This window comes from Schistocerca piceifrons, chromosome 1, assembly GCF_021461385.2.
Source record: "Schistocerca piceifrons isolate TAMUIC-IGC-003096 chromosome 1, iqSchPice1.1, whole genome shotgun sequence".
In the NCBI taxonomy this organism is placed as follows: Eukaryota; Metazoa; Arthropoda; class Insecta; order Orthoptera; family Acrididae; genus Schistocerca; species Schistocerca piceifrons.
In genome coordinates this window covers 1,120,088,915-1,120,111,013 of record NC_060138.1, presented here as the reverse complement: position 1 = coordinate 1,120,111,013, position 22,099 = coordinate 1,120,088,915, and the positions used below count along the sequence as shown (strand labels likewise).

General features: G+C 41.8%; 1 protein-coding gene across 2 annotated transcripts in view; it reads right to left on the bottom strand.

The window, feature by feature from the left end:
* Positions 1-403: 403 nt before the first annotated feature.
* Positions 404-22,099, bottom strand: part of LOC124777639 (cysteine and histidine-rich domain-containing protein morgana) — a 70,481-nt gene continuing 48,785 nt past the window's right edge. For both annotated transcript variants that reach the window (XM_047253126.1, XM_047253119.1), the window contains exons 6-7: positions 3,058-3,249; positions 404-982 (exon numbers count right to left, since the gene is read on the bottom strand). In XM_047253126.1, coding sequence (XP_047109082.1) covers positions 758-982; positions 3,058-3,249 — 417 coding nt within the window. In that variant the 3' untranslated portion in view covers positions 404-757. The remainder of the gene's footprint in view (positions 983-3,057; positions 3,250-22,099) is intronic.

Here is a 22,099-nt window from a genome sequence, read left to right as displayed (position 1 = left end):
GATGAATGATGATGATGAAGATGACACAACAGCACCCAGTCATGTAAACAATTTAAATGTGGAGCTTGCAGTATTATAATGTTCAAATATGTGTGAATTCTTAAGGGACCAAATCGCTGAGGTTATCGGTCCCTAGTCTTACACACTACTTAAACTAACTTATGCTAAGAATAACACACACACACACACACACACACACACACACACACACACACACACACACACCCATGCCTGAGGGAGGACTCGAACCTCTGGCTCAAAACTACCAAAAAATGAGTGCAATGTTTTTTACAAAAACTCCATCAGCACAGGCTGGCTTTCTCCCTTAACTTTAAATAGGGGAATTAAAGTAGCAGTAAGTACCAGGCTATTATTTTGTAGATATGTATAGCAAACAATAAAATATTTTTGTGTGTTTTTATTAAACGTTACATATACTGAAGAACTTCATTTAACAGATTTCCTGTGAGCAGTAAACGTGGTTCTTTACATGTTAACTGACAAATAAATACAGATTGAAGGCAATAAACCCTGTACATTGCTCATCAAAGTAGAAATGCAAGTATAAAAAATTCAAAAATAAGTTTTTGTAAGAGATCTCACTACACATGTTTAAAAGACACGTTCGCCACAGTCTGATTAATAGCTGTGTTACACTTCACACTATGTATTCTGATGTAATAAATTAACACACATCAATAGGAACTCATTCCAAATTAAAACGTGTCAGAAAATATTTGTAACACAAAAATCCACTTCACAGGTCGCTTAAATCTACCAAATCTTCATCACCTTCAACGTTTACATTATCAACGGTGGACGTATTTTGCTTCATTTTCACTTCAGTATCTGATCCATCATCTTCCACATCTTCAGGCAATGGGAAATGGAGCTTTGACCAAGATCCTGGGCCTCCTTTGTACAACTTTATTTCACATTTTGTAGGCATCATACTAACAGAACTCCTGGACACATTGACTACCTGAAATGTTAATTTACCTTGTTAAAGCATGGACAAGTGTTGGGTACCATTAACAGGCACAACAAAAAAAGGTCTAATGCTTGAAGTTAAGATGATGATGAAGCATGGACAAATCAGTAGTTTCTAAGTAGTTCCAAGTAAGATGCAATAATGGAGAATTAAGTTTAACAGAAACTTCTGCTTAAGTTGCCTTTCATATGCATATGACGCCACACTACCCACGAAGAATGAAGATGACTAGCAAAGGGAAATATATTTACTGAATAATATACGTGACGAGTACAATTTGATGAACTCAGAAAAAAGACAAAATCAATGGCTTTTAAAAGGAACATCCTGTAAAGGCGAAAACTGTGATTAACAATAAAACAGGTCAAAAATTTCAACTATTTGTGTGTGGAGACTCACTACAATATGAGTGTTTACACTGCTAAGATTATTGATGTTCTACATGGTCCTTCAGTGTTTCACAGTTGTCGTATTGTTTCTGCATTGATTGTGGTTGATATTTAAGTTGGTGAAGCATGGCAAACTGTCACTATTGTTTGTGTTGATTCTGCATTATTTTCACTAGCCCCTAGTTTGGAAAGTTTTAAACCCCAAGATCTGACTGGAAATCAAACTTCTATGGTCACACAATATGAAGTTTCGACAAGGACTGATACTTCAGATGACTTTTTTTCACTGTTAAATCTATGTGTGTTCATACTTGTCACGTTTGTTTTTCTTAAAGGTTGCGGAATTTCGAAGATATTCAAATTTGTTGCTGATATGACTGCATATAATATTATTTAATCAGTCTCTGGCAGCTGAAGCCAGACTACAAGCAGCAGCACATGATGGGAGCGGCAAACGGGTGGGGGTAAGGAGGGGGCTGGGGTGGGGGTGGGAAGGATAGCAGGGTAGGTGTAGGGGACAGTAAAGTGCTGTTAGTGGAACAGATCAGGGACGAGGTGGAAAGAGGGTAGGGCAGCTAGGTGCAGTCAAGAGGTTAGGCGGAGGGTGGGAGGGGACAGGAAGGATTGTGGAAAAGGAGATAAGTAAAAAAGACTGGGTGCATTGGTGGAATAGTGGGTGGTGCAGTGCTGGAATGGGAACAGGGAAGGGGCTAGATGGGTAAGGTCAATGACTAATGAAGGTTAATGCCAGGAAGATTACGGGGATGTAAGATATACTGCAGGGGAGTTTCACCAGTACCATTCAGAAAAGCTGGTGTTATTGGGAAGGATCCAGATGGCACAGGCTGTGAAGCAGTCAAGGTATAGGGCTGTGAAGCAGTCATTGAAATGAATAATGCCCACCTCTGTAAGACCCCTCCGTCCAATAGGCACTGCTCGTGCACGGTTGTTTACATCTTTGGGCGGGTTTAGTGACACCTCTGAACAGTCAAAGGGACTGTGTCTGTGATACAATATCCACAGTCAACGTCTACCTTCAGGAGTTGTCGGAACTGGGGTGATGCAAAATTTTTTTTGATGTGTGTAGTTCATACCAAGATACTATTCGCTGAAATTTTCTTTATTTTTGTGTTACAATAAAAATGTCACTCATTAAAGACTGAAACCACATGTTCACTGCTAACTAAATGAAGGTAGGAACTTAGCATGACAACCCATGTTATCAATTTCGATCTAAATAACTGCTAGGCTTTTTGGATAGATTCCAGATAGCATTTTATAGAGTTGTCTAGCATACATGCACAGAACAGTATCAGTATGGATGTATATCATTTCATATTGTACAAGCATACCACTCATGTAGTAAAAGCAGTATGGGCTTTAATGACTGAGCCGTCACGTTTCCGATGAATAAAAAATCTAACCATCTACTTCCATTATATGCAGTGTTAACTGGAAAGAAAGGGCTTTGCAGTGTTAACTGAACGAAAACCTTTGGGACTTATTTTAGTGTTCAATAACAGTTAACAACAGTTTGAACGAAAACCTTCGGGACTTATTTTAGTGTTCAATAACAGTTAACAACAATCACTACAACAAAAAATATTGAACCAATAGCAAATATAATACAAAGTAATAACGGACTTTTACACATTTAAGTTTGAAATATGCACTCACCCCTTTCAATTCAATATCTAAATCAAATGCATTATCTTCTTCTGGAAAATACAAATGGATTCTAAGACGGATCGGATTTAGCTCTACTGTAGACATCTTTGGATCATATTTCTTGGCAAATATGGATACAACAACATAATTCGAAGTTTGATGCCAGTCATATCGACATTTAACTTTTTTGTTGTTGCTTTTCTGTAACACAAAAAGACAAAACTGTCATAAGTAAACTGTAATTCTCTTTAGCTTCATACTCAAGCACTAAACAAATGTTTGTAATCATTGTACACATTGTCATGAAGTTCCAGCAACTTTATTTACATTTGTATGTACTATCAAACAACTATAACAACTGCATGAAATAGCACAGGTTGCTACTCACCACACTGAGGAGGCATTGAAGGGTAGACATGTACGCCAAAAGAAGACCATTAGATATTATAGGCTGTCTGATGAAGTAATTCTTCAGATACACACACACACACACACACACACACACAGGCAGACATGTAGTCACTGTTGCCTCAGGGCGCCAAGGCCTGGCTGCATTTTCTGTCATCTGAACTAGCGAGATGAGAACAGTATACAAGATGCTACAATACTTAAAAATGCAGCTTTTAAAGACAGAATGAATCTTTCATTCTGCAGTGGTGCGTGAACTGTTTTAAAATTTCTAACAGATTAGACCTCAACCTAAAAACTGCGCCTTTCGCAGGCAATGCTGTTACCATGTGATCACTGCCCATCACAAGCAGGGTTCCAGGTTCCAGATCCAACCTGGCACGCGGTTTTGATCTAGCAAAGCATTCCAGATTCTGAAGAGTACGAACAGTGCAAATTTCAGTACGAGGTGCAATTCAAAATTTGCGGGACTGGTGTTGCCATCTGCTGAAATCCTTACCTTTGGACTAACGGTTACCATCACCCTCGAAGTAGTTCCCATCCACACGTACACACCGGTCCCAGCACTTCTGCCACAGGTCAAATGTTTTCTGGAAATCCTGTGTTTATCACTGCCAGCGATGCTTCTTGAATCCTTTCTAGAGTGTCAAACTGACGGCCTTTCAACTTCAGTTTCAGTTTTGGGCATAGCGCTAAGTCGCAAGGTGCCAAATCTAGTGAGTACAGTGGGTGGGGTACAGCTGCCATGTTGTTTTTTACCAAAAAGGTCCTGGTAAGCAAGGACGTGTGACAGGGCGTGTTGTCGTGATGCAGCAGCCAGTTCCCTTGACGCCAAAGTTTGGGCCGTCGTCACTGCATGTTTTCACGGAGTCGTTGTAAAACATCACAGTAGAATGTGGAATTCCCTGTTTGGTTGGGTGGTACGAATTCTTTGTGCACAATTCCCTTGGTATCAAAGAAAACGATGATCATGCTCTTCAATTGTCTTGCTTTTTTGGGTCTTGGAGGGCCCAGGATCTTCCACTGGAATGATTGTTGCTTTGTCTCTTGGTCATAACCATATATCCAGCTCTCATCGCCGGTGATAACCCATCACACGAAGGTTGGATCATCAGATGCGGTCTGACACACTGTTCTGTTCGCGAATCCATCATAAAATCGCCACATGCCAAACACAAAGTATTATGGAAATCACTGTGGACATGCAACATGTCCTCCCAGCTGAATGCCACTCTGAAACTGACTCATCAGATATGCAGCTCTTGCCACCTAGTGGTGCAAAGATCTACTACTATTACTTTCCAGATGGCAGCACCAGTCCTGAAAATTTTGGATTCCACCTCGTTTGTGGATGTGCACTGTAACTGGGGGGAAACAAATAAAAAAAATCCCTTTCTATAATCTCCCATTTGAAATTGCGAACTTCAACTTCTTGCAAAGCACATCAGCATAAAATACACTGGTTACTGTTGACCCCTTTTCCAGGTAACATTTCAGAATTAGCTTGTCAGTAGACATCACTTTCCTAGAACTGGCTGGACTCCAGAATTTCTTTTTGGCTGGAAATTTAGGGTGTTTCTAATCCATGTTATGGTGTCTGTTCTCTGATATGAGATGATGAACCCAAGTTTCATTTCCAGTAATATTTCTTTTTGAAAAATGTCACTTTTGTTAGCGCAATGGTCCAGTGACACCGACAGATTTCCAAATGATTGCTCGTGCTCTGCACTGTGTTGTTTTGTGAGGCATCTTACAAACAGTTTATAAAAGTTGATCCTGCTACTGATGTTTCATATGCCAAAACATGACAACACGTAGATGCTTTGCCACTTCACCAATCTACTACAGAGACTGCCTACACAATGCTTGTCTGTTCTCGTTTGGAGAACTGCTTTGCAGTGTGGAATCCTTACCAGATAGGATCAACAGAGTACATTTAGAAAGTTAAAAGAAGGGCAGTATGACTTGTATTATTGAGAAATAAGGGAGAGTGTATCATGGGCATGATAAAGAATTTAGGGTGGAAATCATTAAAACAAATGTGCTTTTTGTTGTAGCAGGATCTTCTCATGAAAATTTCCATCACCAATTTTCTCCTCTGAATCCAAAAATATATTGTTGACACTGACCTACATAGGGAAAAAGGATCATCATTATAAAATATGGGAAATCAGAGCTCACACAGAAAGATATGAGTGTCTATGTTTTCCGCATGCTGTTCTAGAGTAAATAATAGAGAATTAGTGTGAAGGTGGTTGCTCAGTTAGTTATCTACTCTGACAGCGTCTCTGTGCCATTACCAACTTAACCATATGCCTCCCAATGACTGAATGCCTATGCTTTCATGCTTTCAGAAAATACAATTTTCATTTTATCACTCTTTTGACTCCTGTAGAGGATGCAGCGCATACTGCACTCCCACCCCCACCCCCCTCCCACCTATTTACACATTTTCCTGTATCATCTCAGCAGCACTCTTATTCTGATATCTGATAGTCTGCCTGGGGGGTATTGTCCAGGTTACTGTTGGTGCTTATACAGCAGTTCACATTTTGCTTTTTGTGCAAATGTCCAGTGTTTTCAGTGTACCAAAATCTAAAAAACGTAAGTTGCAGTTGTTTTGCTTTCATTCTTTTTAGATCATGAATTTTAGCAGTATAGCTTTGCTTCTCCTGAAGTGCTACGTTCACTTAATTTAACCTCTTACTGCTGTATGCCCATGTCAGTCACAGATGGCTTGGGTCAGTACAGCCATTCTTATTATTAAAGAGAACAGTACAGTGGTTAAAGATAGGGACTGTGTTGCTTTTGTGTGGATGCTACATAAATTGGTGGCTGCCAAGAAACAGCTAAAAGCTACACTGGTCACAGTCAACTGTATTTATGCTGCTATCCTTGGCTGGATCTTGATAGTTCCACCTACAGTGAAAGTTGTGGTAAGTCTGGTGCCTCTGAAATCCTTGACAACACTGTGCCTGCTGCTATGAGTAACTTGGTCAGTTCATTGTCTCCAGAGAGTGAATGGAGGGCTGTGTTGGTTTTACAAATCTTGAAGAGAATGGAAAGTAGGTAAGACTTGCACTACATAACAGAAACAGTTATCTTGGCAGCACAATTCTCTACTGGCTCAATGATGGTTTACTTGTTGTAACCTAAGAAATGAGTAATATAGTCACATTACTCACACAGATCATTAATCCTTGCACATCAGAAAGAGACAATAATGATTTTGTGGTATTATTTAAAATGCAGAAGACTCTGTGGTAGGATTACAAAATTATTCCCACTTATTAATGCCAATTATGTCCAAATGGCACTGGAAACAGAAACCTAGCTGAAACCAGTTTGAATGCAAGAAAATCTTAAATGCCAACTGGAAAAATTTGCAAGAATACATCAGGTGTTAATAGAGGAGAGGTATTTATAGCCATAAAAACAGTAAAATATCTATTAACTTAAATAAGTACAGCTGTGTTCAATTCAAAAGTTCGTTTGAACACCACAGTATATAACTAGCCATGGCCCTGTTCAAGGTTGTATCCATTTGTCTGCCTCCATCTTTCGAAACTGACTAACCCAGTCAGTTCTGGAGCTGTATAGCAGACAGCTTCATGGAAAAGCTGGGTAATACTACAGGTAAATTTTCTGATCATGCTCGCCCGCTACACGATACGAGAATGAAGTGGTTAAAAAGTCTGCCAGGGACAAAGATTAGTGGAAAATTGTTCTGAGCATCTTTTCTGAAAATTACCTTTAGAAGGTATTTTGAATACTGACCCCTGAAAGCAAGGTTTTAGATAGGCTAGTAATCACTGCAACTGAACTTTTCGATTAAGTCCTCGTAGTAAACGCAGTCACTGACCATAAGACTGTTGTAGCATCAGTAACTATAGGTGCTTAAATAGATGCTAAAAAAAACTTAGGAAAATATTTTTACTTACCAAGTGTGTCAGGAAACAGATTGGAGATTACCTGAGGAGATAACATCAAACGGTAATCTTTTGGTGCAAATATGTAGGGTGAAACTGTTGTGTAACACACTACTATCAACTCATCACTGGAAGCAGTAACAGTTGTAAGATATCTGGGAGTAGCAATCCAGAGACTTAAATTACAATGAGAACATGAAACTAGTTGTACAAAAAGCAGATACTAGTCAGAGATTTGTTGGAAAAATCCTAAAAAAAATGTAATTCACTGGTGAACAAGGTAGCTTAAAAAAATTGCTCACCTGATTCATCAGCCTGGGATTCTTGCCACATTGGCGTAATACAGGAGATGAGTATATCTGAATAAGTGTGGCATATTTCGTCAAGCATTCAGATAGTAAGCAAGAGAGCATTATAGAGAGGCCCATCAAATATCCTTTCATGTTAAAAAGAGAGGTTTTGGCATCACACACAGATTTTCTGTCAAAATTCCCAAGATTGAACCTTCAAGGAAGATTAATATAACATGAAGTACGAATACTTGTCTGAAGAAAAATAAAGGTCTTTCCTGACTCGGGAAAACAGAAAAATCAGCAGCAGCACAACACACTCTTCAGCCAGGAAACCACGAAATAAAGTTTTCCCAACAAAATATTTTATCCACAACAAATAACTATTATCCAAGGCTACACACAGAAAAGCCATCAAAATATATAAATATGGGGATAATTTCAACAGAAAATAAGAAGCCATGAGGCTCAGTGATATATGAACAGTGACTGCAGACTCCATAGATATGTTTTATCTTTGATATACAGTTTGATAGCTAATTTTTATCTCTGATGAGGATTATCTCCGTCGATCACATGTAAACTTCTACCACGTCCCTTTTTTTTACAGTATTTATGTTGCTCTATGATGTCCAACCTGTCAATCGGTGTGATATAGTAAAACCAAGAGCACATCTGAAGATGTCCAATGCAGCCCAGTACAAAATGCCAAGAAGAAAAGAGTTTCATGGACCACGACCAAGAAAATTCAAAAGCAGCTAAGACAGCCAGTCGTGAAAGCCTTCATTGTATAAAACACAGAATTCTAGGACAAGAGAATCAAAAATAGAAGTTAAACAATTACATGGAACAAGATGTAGATCCAAGGACCCTATTTGTGTTCTCCTTCTTTTTAATGACATTAGATGTATTTTTCGACCTCAGAATCCTAGTGACTTGTACTTCCTTTAACTACTTTATGCTTTACTTTTTTATTTTCCTCTTGGGATTTTCAAATTCTGAGCCAATATTCACAGTGAAACAACATCCCATAGTGTTTCTGCCAGCCTTAAAATGGTCTATTTAGTAATTTCATCCTTCTTATTTCGTATGACAAAAATAGGCCATGTTATTTAACAAAATAAAAATTCCGATGTGATCAAAACAAAAAGTTTACTATCATCGTGCACAAGCCTTGAAATACGGCAGCGAGACCTGTACTTCTAGAGAAAAAACCGAGAGTTGATCCTTGAGTAATAGGGATACGAGTGGATGGAATTACTGTAAGATATAGGAAAACAAACAAATGGATCATGTAACATATTGGGATGGTAGATGTAATTATAAATGGAGGTAGATACAATGCACAGCTGTACAAAAGGATGGTAAAGGAAGTTATTTGCTGAGAAACGAGAAGACTAAGCATTCTATTGGAAGATGAGTAGATGCCATTAAAAATAAGCAGGAGTAACATGATGTTTACTGCTGAAGAGTTTTAATACATGGAACAATTGGGGAGGGAAGGGGGAGGGTTACCTTTATCTGGTTTGGATGTCAAGAGTATATGATGATAATTTATACATAAAGTGTCACAGAAGGGATGTAATACTAAATAATAAAGTGTTGTGCAAAACTTAAAGACAAAAGTAACTTTCACATAATGTCTCACAGCCAAATAACATAGCTTAATGAAACTTGGACTATACATAGAAAGAGCTGCTACAGTGTAGTACAGGAGGTACCTTAAAGAACTTGTAATGAGATGAACACAAATGACACTTGTATTCAAAGACAATAATTACACTGAACTCATCACGATTTATTATGGTCCCCTGGACATTACAAAAGGCGAGACATGGTTCTTAATAGGGCGTCTCATCACCACACATGGCAGTACACACCCTGCAATCTGCTTCCATGCTGGCCACAACTTTGGTAAGGAGTTCTTGTGGTAGGGCATTCCATTCCTCCAACAGTGTGGTTGGCAACTGATTGATGGTCATTGGTGCACATAGTTGCGTTACAATATGTCTCCCCAACACATCCGACAGGTGCTCAATAGGACTGAAGTTGGCAGAATGGGTAGGTCAGTCCATTTGACAAATAATCTCTCGTTCCAAGAGATCCTCGACCTACAATATTTGATGCAGTCGTGCACTGACATCATAAAACTGAAGTTAGGGCTGAATTCACCCCTGAAAAGACACACATGGGGAAGTACGAGGTGCATTCAAGTTCTAAGGCCTCCGATTTTTTTTTCTCCGGACTGGAAGGAGATAGAAACATGCGCATTGTTTTAAAATGAGGCCGCGTTCATTGTCAATACGTCTCAGAGATGGCAGCACCGTACGGCAGATGGAATTTTACCACCAGTGGCGAGAATGAGAACTGTTTTAAATACTTAAAATGGCGATGTTTTCCTTACTTGAACAGCGTGCAATCATTCGTTTTCTGAATTTGCGTGGTGTGGAACCAATTGAAATTCACTGACAGTTGAAGGAGACATGTGGTGATGGAGTTATGGATGTGTCGAAAGTGCGTTCATGGGTGCGACAGTTTAATGAAGGCAGAACATCGTGTGACAACAAACCGAAACAACCTCGGGCTCGCACAAGCCGGTCTGACAACATGATCGAGAAAGTGGAGAGAATTGTTTTGGGGGATTGCCGAATGACTGTTGAACAGATCGCCTCCAGAGTTGGCATTTACGTGGGTTCTGTGCACACAATCCTGCATGACGACCTGAAACTGCGAAAATTGTCATCCAGGTGGGTGCCACGAATGCTGACGGACGACCACACGGCTGCCTGTGTGGCATGTTGCCAAGCAATGTTGACGCGCAACGACAGCATGAATGGGACTTTCTTTTCGTCGGTTGTGACAATGGATGAGACGTGGATGCCATTTTTCAATCCAGAAACAAAGCGCCAGTCAGCTCAATGGAAGCACACAGATTCACCGCCACCAAAAAAATTTCGGGTAACCGCCAGTGCTGAAAAAATGATGGTGTCTATGTTGTGGGAGAGCGAGGGCGTAATCCTTACCCATTGCGTTCCAAAGGGCACTACGGTAACAGGTGCATCCTACGAAGATGTTTTGAAGAACAAATTCCTTCCTGCACTGCAACAAAAACGTCTGGGAAGGGCTGCGCGTGTGCTGTTTCACCAAGACAACGCACCCGCACATCGAGCTAACGTTACGCAACAGTTTCTTCGTGATAACAACTTTGAAGTGATTCCTCAAGCTCCCTACTCACCTGACCTGGCTCCTAGTGACTTTTGGCTTTTTCCAACAATGAAAGACACTCTCCGTGGCCGCACATTCACCAGCCGTGTTGCTATTGCCTCAGCAATTTTCCAGTGGTCAAAACAGACTCCTAAAGAAGCCTTCGCCGCTGCCATGAAATCATGGTGTCAGCGTTGTGAAAAATGTGTACGTCTGCAGGGTGATTACGTCGAGAAGTAACGCCAGTTTCATCGATTTCGGGTGAGTGGTTAATTAGAAAAAAAATCGGAGGCCTTAGAACTTGAATGCACCTCGTATTACGGAGTCACAGTAACAGTTACCAATGAGTGTAGTGTGTTAGAAGTTTTGGAGATCAGTATGCCCACATGACATTATGCCTCTCCATACCATAACACTTGAACCACCAAAATAATCATGTTTGACTACGTTCTTGAGTGCATTATGTGTTCCCATCTCTCACTGTATGAGGATACACCCACAGTCACTAGTGAGATTGAATCTGCTCTCATCCAATAAGACTACGCGGCCCCACTCCTCATTGGTCCAGTCCCTATGCTCTTGGCACCATCGCAAAAGGTGCTGCCTATGTGTAGGCATCTATGGAACACAATGTATTGGTTGTTAAGCACAGAGATCACCCCCAAACAGTCGCCATGCCACTTCTTGCAGTCCTGTTACATGTATCTGCAATTGCCCCCACTGTTTGAAGTGGACCCCTTCTTGACTGTTGCATAATGTGGTGTGTGCTGCTGTAGTTGAATAAGGTCGACCAGCGCCTACCCTTTGCACAGCAATGCCTGTGGTTCAGAACGCTCCTCATGAAACAATGCTGTGAACAATACCAAACTCCTGGGGTACACTCATCATACTTTGACTTCTTCTAGTTTCCCTATTATTCTTCCCCATGTAAAGTAATCCGAATGTTGTCTCCAGGCCATGTTGTAATGAAGAACACCACCACAGCGTACAATAACTGCTCACTGACACATACTGTCTTTTTCCCTTTCCTTCAACAGTCTCATGTTGAGGGGCCAGCCCCATTTGGCGCTACAGCCAAGCTAACCTTATGCCGTGTGACATCCGACTTTCTGTGCATGAATGAGAAACTTCTGGTAATACGCTCCTGATCTTTCATTCATGTCCACTGATTAGTTAATATGTTATGTTACTTCAGCCTTAAGTTTTACAGGGCACATACAAGGTATAATACGAAATACATCCAGAACGCAAATTCCATTTCTATTTCTTTCCATGGCAGTGGTTCAATCGTCGTTCAGTGCAAGTTCTCTGTGTGTTGTTTATGCTGTACAGTGCTTGTTCAGAATGGCAAAGTTGCCTAAAAATCCTGCTCCTTGTAAGATTAGACTTGTAATTAATTTTCTGAATGCAAAGAACCACTAAAACGGGAACGTTTGTTGACAGATCTGCAAAGCTTGTGGGTCTGACAGTTCAACGATGGACATGATCAAGTGCATAGTGATGAACAAAATGGGAATTCGCATTTGGTTAATGAAGAACTGATTTGTGAAAGTGAAGAATTCATGACGAAAAACAGTAAGTTTACAGCATCCAGTCTTTCTAAGAACTTTCCAAAAATTTGAGGATCACTATTTAACAAAACTGTTTTTGAAAAACTGAATTTTCGAAAACTGTGTGCTTGCTGGATACCAAAACCTCTTACACAGCAACACAAAAACAGCATCTGGACAGTGCACTTGACTTTTAGATAAATCACAACAAAGATGGTGGTGATTTTCTAACCAAGATAGTGACCAGAGATGAGATTTGTGTCGCTTGTATCCCCCAGTCAAAACAACAACTGATGGAATGGAGACACAGTGTGCCCTTAGCAAAGGCTAGAGCCAAGCAAATCCTGACAACTCGAAAAGTCATACGGACTGTCTTTTGGGATGAACACGGCATTCAGTGCAAATGTTTACTGTGATATGTTCATACACTGCTTTGCGCAATAAAGAATCAACACCGCAGAAAGTTCACAAATGGTAATGTTTTAAATCACTGCATGCTAGACCTCACACTGCAAACAAGATAAGAAAACTATTAGATGCGGTTCACACTGAGATTATACAATATGTGATATGACATGATGCAATAAAGGTCATGCCACACGACACTTCTTGGTGCAGGTGCGACACTCATGTTGCCACTGGCATGATACAATATGCAATACAATATAACATGAAACACAACTTGCCACGTGACAAGCAACAAGACAGCACGAATCACATTTCTGTTTCAGTTTCAATCATGAGCTCTTCTGAAGAGAACATTATTGTGACTTATCATCATTTAAAGCTCAAAAAAGTGCAAAAGAAAAGAAAGTATTGGGTGCAGCTCATGAGCTCTCCCAATACAGAACACAAATTCTACAGAATGAGTCTACACAGTTTATACTTTCTACACATCTACTATCAGCTAATCTGGCAAAGTAAGATATAAATATTTGGCTAGCGTTTTCTACTGAGAAGCCACTCATTACAATAAGGTAAACTGGTACAAGTGTTTGAGCGGCATTATGAGTGTCACTATGAAAAGTTAATTTTTAGTGAGGCCACCAAATGTGGTACTTCATTCAATGTGATACATATATAAATAATGGCCCCAAATTAATTAAGATAGGATAGTTTTTCTACAACTGCTAAAATCCACAATGTAGTACACGACTCAGTTTGAGGAATATTCAGAAGAAACAACGCTGGATCTGAAGAGAGATTAGTCACCATCTAAAGTGAAGCAGTGACTGACCTCTATGTAGGGGCAGATAATTTATCTTAAAAAAATGGAAGGATGCCACGATGATCTAAAAAATGCTGACATGTCCTTCTAGGCTTCATCCAGCTGCTCATTCAGAAGTAACAAGAACTCTGCTTTCAGAGCTCGTGTACGATTGTCAAGTCTCCTGATACCGGGTAACACTTGAAAAAACATCTGATTAGCATTGTCAGCTGATGAGCCCCCGTGTCTTTTCCTTTCAATAAGCTTTTTCATTTCCAGCTTCGGCTAGTACTGGCAGCATATGAAAGAGAGAAACACGAGGCAACTCTTTGACCATGGCTATTAGCAGACTGAGCATGACATAATTTTCTTGACACCAACATCTCTCCAGCTGTACCACAGGACCACTGGCAAAACAGTGATGGTGTCGTTTTGTGCTTATCTGTACAAAGCATTTTGTGAAGGGCAGTAACATTAAATTTTTCTTTTAAGTTTATTAGTTTAATCTAGTGGCATTTCATGAAAACTGATGAACTATTCTTTGTATCACCTTTATAACCAAACAGACGCTGTCATTTAAATCATCGGTTTAAAGTGATGTGTGTGTTTCCGGGAGCACTTTACAATCTGAAATATTTCTTGGAAAATTAGATCACAATGGGGTTTTTTTTCCCCCCCTTCCCTATACATTCCCTAAGCACGAAAGATGCTGGCAGCTATGGACACACACATTGACACAAAAAAAATTTTAAGCCAACTAGGCACACTTGCATCTGTTCAAAACGTTTCAACAAAAATTATTTTGACAGAGCAAATAATGGAGGGTATTGGTTTTGCAGCAGTCCTGTACCAACTAAATTAAATATTCTTTTTCTGAGGACCTTCAGGTAAAGAGGCCCAAGCTTCATAAACCTATGACTAACAGAGATTCATTAGACAAACGATTTGCTGAAACTTCTCATGATTCTTGTAAGCGTGGATATTTATAAGGGAAGATTGGAAAGTAACGCACAATAATTTTACTACAAAAGAAGAAGTAGGAGAAGAAGAAGAAGAAGAAGAAGAAGAAGAAGAAGAAGTGTAGGCCGGCCAGGAGTTTCTCCATGGGACTAAACAGATGAAAATCCAATGGTACAGGGTCCAGCATGCACAGTGGACGCTGGAGAGCTTCCCACCCAAATTTCACTGGCCCTTGTGGTTTCCTGTCATGTTCTTAGGCACCCAGTCAGCACTAACTTTACGAAATTTCAACATGTCATGATTAATATTGTACATTGTACCATAGGAAATGTCAAACTGCAGCAATAAGGTTCACACTTGCTAGCACCAGTTGTCCAAAATTGCTGCCTTAATGGCTCCAACATTCTGAGGGGTTGCAGCTGTTACCAGCTGCCCAGAGTGTGGCAAATCACTTAGGTTCACAGCCCTCTTGGAAGAATACCTACCACCTGGAGACACTGCTATGCTCCATACAGAAGTCCCTATACATGCCACTCATATCCCTGTGAATTTCACTCAGTTTGTTATGTCCTAGCCAGTAATGCCACCCGAGCCCACTGCCAAAAGGTTGGCAGCATCAAAGTCCGGACGCCGTCCGCATAAGCAGCGCCAGCGAGACAGCAAATCGCCGCAAGTCTGCGCGCGCCACCGCTGGCTTCGGGCTTCTTAAGCGCTGGAGTCGCGAGCGCTAGGACAGTTCTGTATTCGCCGCTCAGTTGTATACTCGCCACCAAATTGTGTGTTCATCGCAGCAGAGTTGTTGTTTGTCGTCAGCCGACGCTGACCTAGCCGCTCCGACTTGAACTAGACAGATTTCCGTAGACACGGAGTTCACGACCTTGTTTCTGTATCTTCGTGATTTTGTCGTGCTCGTCCAGTGCCTCACGCCCTCCGGGCACCTGTAGAAGATGAACTTCGTCGCTGGCAAAACAACGGTGTTATTCAACCCGTTTCAGCGAGCCAGTGGGCTTCTCCCTTAGTTATTATAAAGAAACCGTCTGGCAAGTTACGTTTGTGTGCTGATTTTAAGTCGACAGTTAATCCTCAGACTGTCATTGATTCTTTTCCTTTGCCTAGAACGGACGAGCTGATGGATAAGTTAGGGGAAGCTCGTTTCTTTTCCAAAATTGATCTCCGTGAAGCATATTTGCAATTACCCCTCGACGAGCAATCACAACAGTATTTTGTCATAAACACGTCGTTGGGGTTGTTCCGTTTTCTGCGTTTGCCTTTTGGTTGTGCGTCAGCTCCAGCTGTTTTTCAGCGTTTTTTGTCACAACTTCTGGCTAATGTGCCATCGTGTTGCAACTATTTAGACGATATTGTTGTGTCCGGTCGGACGCCTGCTGAACATTTCCGTAATTTGGAGTGTTTGTTTAAAGTGTTGTCTCAGGCAGGCCTACGTTGCAACATCGATAAATGTTCATTTTTCCTTACGGAGATGGAGTATCTGGGACATGTTATTAATGCTCAAGGCATTCATCCCTCCCAGTCACATTTAGCAGCTATTCGTGATTTGCCCGCCCCTCGCAATCTGCATGACTTGCAAGCAGTTCTTGGCAAATTGACGTATTATATTAGGTTTATACCTAATGCATCACAGATTGCTGCACCGTTGCATCGTCTCCGCCGTAAGAATGTTCCGTTTGTGTGGTCAGCTGATTGCCAATCAGCCTTTCAGCAGCTTAAAGAGGCTTTATTGAATGATCGTTGTCTGGTCCATTACGACCCTAACAAGCCTCTGGTGTCAGCTTGTGATGCCTCTTCTTTCAGCCTTGGTGCTGTGTTGTCTCACCGAGTCGGTAACACCGAACGTCCTATTGCGTTCGCATCTAAATTGCTAAACAAAGCTCAGTGTAATTATAGCCAATTGGACAAGGAAGCGTTGGCTATTGTGTTCGGTGTCACAAAATTCCATCACTACAGGAAGTTTTTTGTTCAGAATCACTAATAATATCACCCCTTAAAGCACGTAACTTTCCTTCTGACTCACCCCCTCTATAAATGACTTAGATAATGTCATAACTTCCACGAGGCTTTTCGCGGATGGTACAGTTGCATACAGAGAAGCTGTGGTGCTAGAAAATTGTAGCAAAATGCAGGAAGACCGGTTGAGGACCAATACTTGGTGCAGGGAGTGGCAACTGATCCGTAACATATATAAATGTAACGTACTGTGAATGCAAAGATTGCAAGGCCCCTTATTGTATGATTACATAGCTGCAGAACAATCAATGGAAGCAGTTTCTTCCATAAAATATCTAAGGATGTGCATATAGAGTGATTTGAAAGGGAAAATTAGTCATGAGTAAGGCTGATTCCAGACTGACACTCATTGGAAGCACCCTCAGAAAATGTAATTCGTCAATAAAAGAAATAGCTCGCAAAAACACTTGTTCAACCAATACTTGAAAGCTGCTTGTCAGTATGGGATCCACAGCATTTAGAACTGATAACAGAGACCATCCCAAGATGAGCAGAGCATTTCATTACAGGCTCATTTAATACAGGGTCACTGAGATGATCAACCAACTCCAGTGGCAGACACTGCAAGAGAGGCGTTCTGCATCACAGTGTAGTTTGCTGTTGATGTTCTGAGTGTGTGCATTCCTAGAAGAGTCAACAAATATACTGTTTCTTTCTACATACATCTTACAAAAAGACCATGAAAATGAAGTGAGAGAAATCTGAGTCCACACAGAGGCTTACTGATAATCGTTCTTCCCGCAAACTAATCACAACTGGAATAGGAAAGGGGGGGGAGGTGGGGGGGGGGAAGTGAGAGTGTTACCCTCTGCCACACACTAGCTTGCAGAGTATAGATGTACGTGTAGATGTAGACTACCAAAATACCTCCACAATGATGTTTTTATGCAATTATGTCAATATTTAACGTGTAACAAGTATGAAGTTTAAATTCTCTATCTTCTACAAAAATAACATAAAAATTCTGAAATTTACTTATATTACCCTTTGTCGGGGAATGAAGACTCCTACGCCATCTGTTGGTGTTCTGTAAAGTCTGTACATTGTGCTGCCCTCTGCAGCGGATATATTTCTACGATAACTGTAAAATGGACGTGTGAGAATAAAGGTGTGTGTGAGCAGAAGTTTTACTGTGTCCTTGATTTCACTAGTGTGTAGCAACATTTTGGTGCCGAAACCCGGGAGAACATGAAGAGATAGAGTGCTACTACACATTAAAGAGGACTCGACGCCGGCGGAGCAGGTTTTGAGCGACTTCAATCTCAAAATCCGGTCACGTCACGCCACGTTCAGCTCACACAGATAAGTTGCGGCATTGCTCTGAAACTGTAGCAAAGGACACTGCGAGGCGATTGATTTGTATGTGATGTTACTTGGTGCATGTTTGTTGGTGGCAGAGCAATAGAGGGCAGTTGGCGTATTATTTGCAAAGCACAAATGGGACTTGCTGAAGTATTGGTAGACTGCAGCGCCATCTGTTAGCAACAGCGACCACTACTAAAGGTCGCGGAGGTTGAAAACTGCACGGCCGCGCCATCTCTTGAGAACTACAAACATCACTAGGGGCTGCTAACGGTTCACACTCCAGGACAGCGCCATCCCTTAGCGATAGCATCCAACTGACGGGGTGTCTTGACCTTGAACGCACTCTCGCGACAGAAAGCAAAACCACCAACTCACCATGGCAGAAGCAGTAGCTACGAACTTGGGGAGGCTGCGCCGGAAGCGGACGACCTTGCGATCGAATGCGACGCGTTTCGTCAGCCAAATAAACGCCTTCGATGGTTCTACAGCTGCAGAAGAAGTAGAACACTTCCAGGAACGCCTACAAGAAACATCAGAAGAGTTGACCAGACTCAACGATACAATACAGGACTTGCTGGATGACTCTGAATACGAAGCCGACACGGAAGCTTGTGAGGAATATACTGATAAATGCAAACGCGCCCTCCGAAAGGCGAAAGGCCTTCTAGGAGGAGCGCGCTCAGGAGACAGAAACGTGACGTCAGCGGCTCAACAACACGCCTGTATGGACATAAAATTGCCTACTATCAAACTGCACGCATTCTCAGGGGATATAGAAGCTTGGCCTCGATTTTGGGAGCAATTCACAGCTTCCATAGACGAGAATCCGATGGTGTCAACAATGAACAAGCATGTATTCCTCCGTGGTTACCTTGATGGGGAACCTAAGGACTTGGTCGATGGCATTGCTGTTACAGCTGATACATATGAGCAGACTAAGCAAATTTTGAAATCCAAATATGGGGATAAGAACAGAATTATCCAAAGTCACCTGGATTTCTTGGAGAATCTTAACACTTCGACTTCAGGCAGTCCAGAGGCCCTCAATTCCACCTACATTGAGTGCCATAAGCGCATCCAAGCACTACGAGCACTAGGAGAAAATGTCGATTCTTATGGGAGAGTGCTTGCACCCAAACTTCTTCGAGCCTTTCCTGAAGAAATTTGCAAAAATTGGCTTGTTCATGCCCGAAGACAAAAGATTGAAGAAGGGAACCTCACCCACCTTATGGAGTTCTTAAATGAAGAGGTGGAAGGAGCTATCAACACACGCAAAATTCGTGGAGATACTGTACCACACGAAAATTACGTACCAGCAGCATCTGCCTTCCATGTAAAGGTTAAAACGAAGAGGGACAAGAAGAAACAACAGAATTCAGAGCCCTTCTGTGTGTACTGCGGCGAAAGAGGGCACTGGGGCCAAGACTGCCAAAAGATTGCAAGCTTGCAGGCAAGAATCGACGCCCTCAAGACAATGAACCGTTGCTTTCTATGCCTGAGACGTGGCCACAACAGAAATCAGTGTTTCAAACGGGGAAAGGCGTCCTGTGCGAAATGTAAGGGGGAGCATCACATTTCTGTCTGCAGTAGCCATATCACAACAGTAAATAAAATTGAAACTATGACTTCTAACTTCACATACCTGCAGACTGCTCGTGTGAGTATCACAGGACCCACTGGTAAGAACAAACAGACACGTGCCATCCTGGACACAGGGAGTCAATCGAGTTTCATTCACCATTCACTGATCGAATCTCTCGAACTAAGTGTCATTGGAAGCACTACTCTCGAGATAACTACTTTCGAATCCAGTTACAGTTCATCACTCTCACGGAAGAAGGTGCAGTTTAATATGATGGGGTGCTCCACTAATTCCCACATATCAGTAACAGCCTTTGAAAGCACAAATAATTTTTCACAGCAACCAACAGTGCCACAAGATGTAGGAGATATGGCCTTGAGAGGTGGTACACCACTCGCAGATCCTAAAGGAGACACTGAAGATCTACCTATTGAGATCCTGATTGGAGCTGATTATTACTGGAGAATCGTGACTTTGGAACAACGAATCAAGGTATCACCATCATTGGTTCTTCTCCCAACAATCTTTGGATATGTTCTCAGTGGAAACAGATCTAGCACCACCGTCAACAGAGCAACTGTCAACTTTATTCAGGGCATCTGCAGTGATATATCTGATGAGTCAGTGCGCCGATTTTGGGACCTGGAGACAATCGGGATAACAGAACATCAAGAGCGAGCATTAAAACCCATGGACCACCCCATTTATCAGGAATTCCGAGAATCATACTGTGTGGAATATGGCCGCAGAGTTGTATCTCTGCCTCGAAAGAAGGATATGCCTCTCTCCTGCAACCGAACAACTGCTGAAGCGCGTCTTCGCTCCTTACAAAACAAGCTGCAAGGGAATGAAGAGCTGAAGGTCATTTACCACGAGACCATGTCGAAATATATTAAGAAGAACCAGGTAGAGGTAGCACCTGAGGACTGTACTGCTGGAAACACATTCTACCTGCCACACCACATTGTGAAGAAATGCATCAGTGGAAGTGTGAAGTATAGAATAGTCTTCGATGCATCCTCACATGAGCCAGAGTCTCTATCGCTGAATGATGCCCTCGAAAAGGGACCAAATTTACTTCCGGATGTTCTAGCAATCTTACTACGATTCCGCACACTTCCAGTGGGATTAGTGTGTGATGTGGACCAAGCTTTCCTGCAGTTAACGTTGAAAGAAGAAGACAGAGACCTCACGAGGTTCCTTTGGTATCGTGTTGAGCAAGCTGGAAGTGGTGCCTACATGACCACAAATGACATGATTACATATCGCTTCAAACGTTTGCCATTTGGACTTGCACCAAGCCCATTCCTGTTGTCAGCTGCCATAAGGGAGCTAGCAGCACTAAATAGTGAAAAATATCCACTATCCTCAGGACTTGTAAACAAGTCAGTGTTCATGGACGATTTCGTAGCCAGTGTTAGAGACAGCGACACCGCTGCAACTGTTTACCATGAACTGACAGAACTTTTCCAGCAGATAAGTCTTCCATTGTCCAAATGGGCGACTAATTCGAATGACCTGAAGGCAATATGGGATGTCAAAGGCCTTGAAACAAAGACCACAACCCAAGTTTTAGGAATTAATTGGAACACAGAAGATGACTCTATCTGTAGTGACTACGAGAAGATAGCTGAAAATCTAATGGACAAACTGGCTACTAAGAGAAATGTTCTTCGAGCAGTTGCTCAGCTTTATGACCCCCTGTGTGTGTTCACTCCTGTTGGGATCGTTTCAAAGATAATTTTCCAAGACACATGGCTGAGGGGTCTTACATGGGAGGAAGTTTTGCCCACAGATCTTGCATGTCGTTGGCACTCATGGGTCTCAAAGCTTCATCACTTGTCATCACTACATATTCCTAGATGGATAGGGGCGCTGGGCACAGATGGCTCTGCAGAGGTGCATGTATTCTGTGATGCATCTGAAAGACCTACGGCGCTGTTTTGTATATAAGGACATCTACTGAAACTGGATACACTGTGCATCTTGTCTGTAGCAAGAACAGACTGGCTCCTATTAAGAAGGTAACTCTACCCAGGTTGGAGTTACTTGCTGCATTGGTCGGATCACGACTCCTTCATTACTTTTGCCAGGAAACAGGGTTTGATGCCAACAGAGCTACCTTGTGGAGCGACTCAACAGTCACTTTGGAATGGGTACGGAGTGATCCAAACAAATGGAAAACATTTATCTGTAATCGCATGACAGACATATTGACATACACCACACCCAGCCAATTGAGGCATTGTCCGGGAAGCCAAAATCCTGCAGATCATCTCACGCGGGGACTAGAAGCAAATCTGCTAGCCACTCTTGATATCTGGTGGGGTGGTCCACCATGGCTTTCAGAAGACAAGCAGTTCTGGCCACTGGAAATCTCAGCCCCACCTCCATCAATGCCAGAAACCAAAACGAGAGCAAATGTCACTCTGATCACCATCACTGAACCACTACTGGACATTGCAAGGTTTAGTTCACATTGGCGAGTACTGCATATAACTGCCTTTGTATTTCGATTTATCAGCACAACAAGAAACAAAAATAGAATCTCCGGCAGTTTTAGTGCTTTGGAATTACATAATGCCTGGACC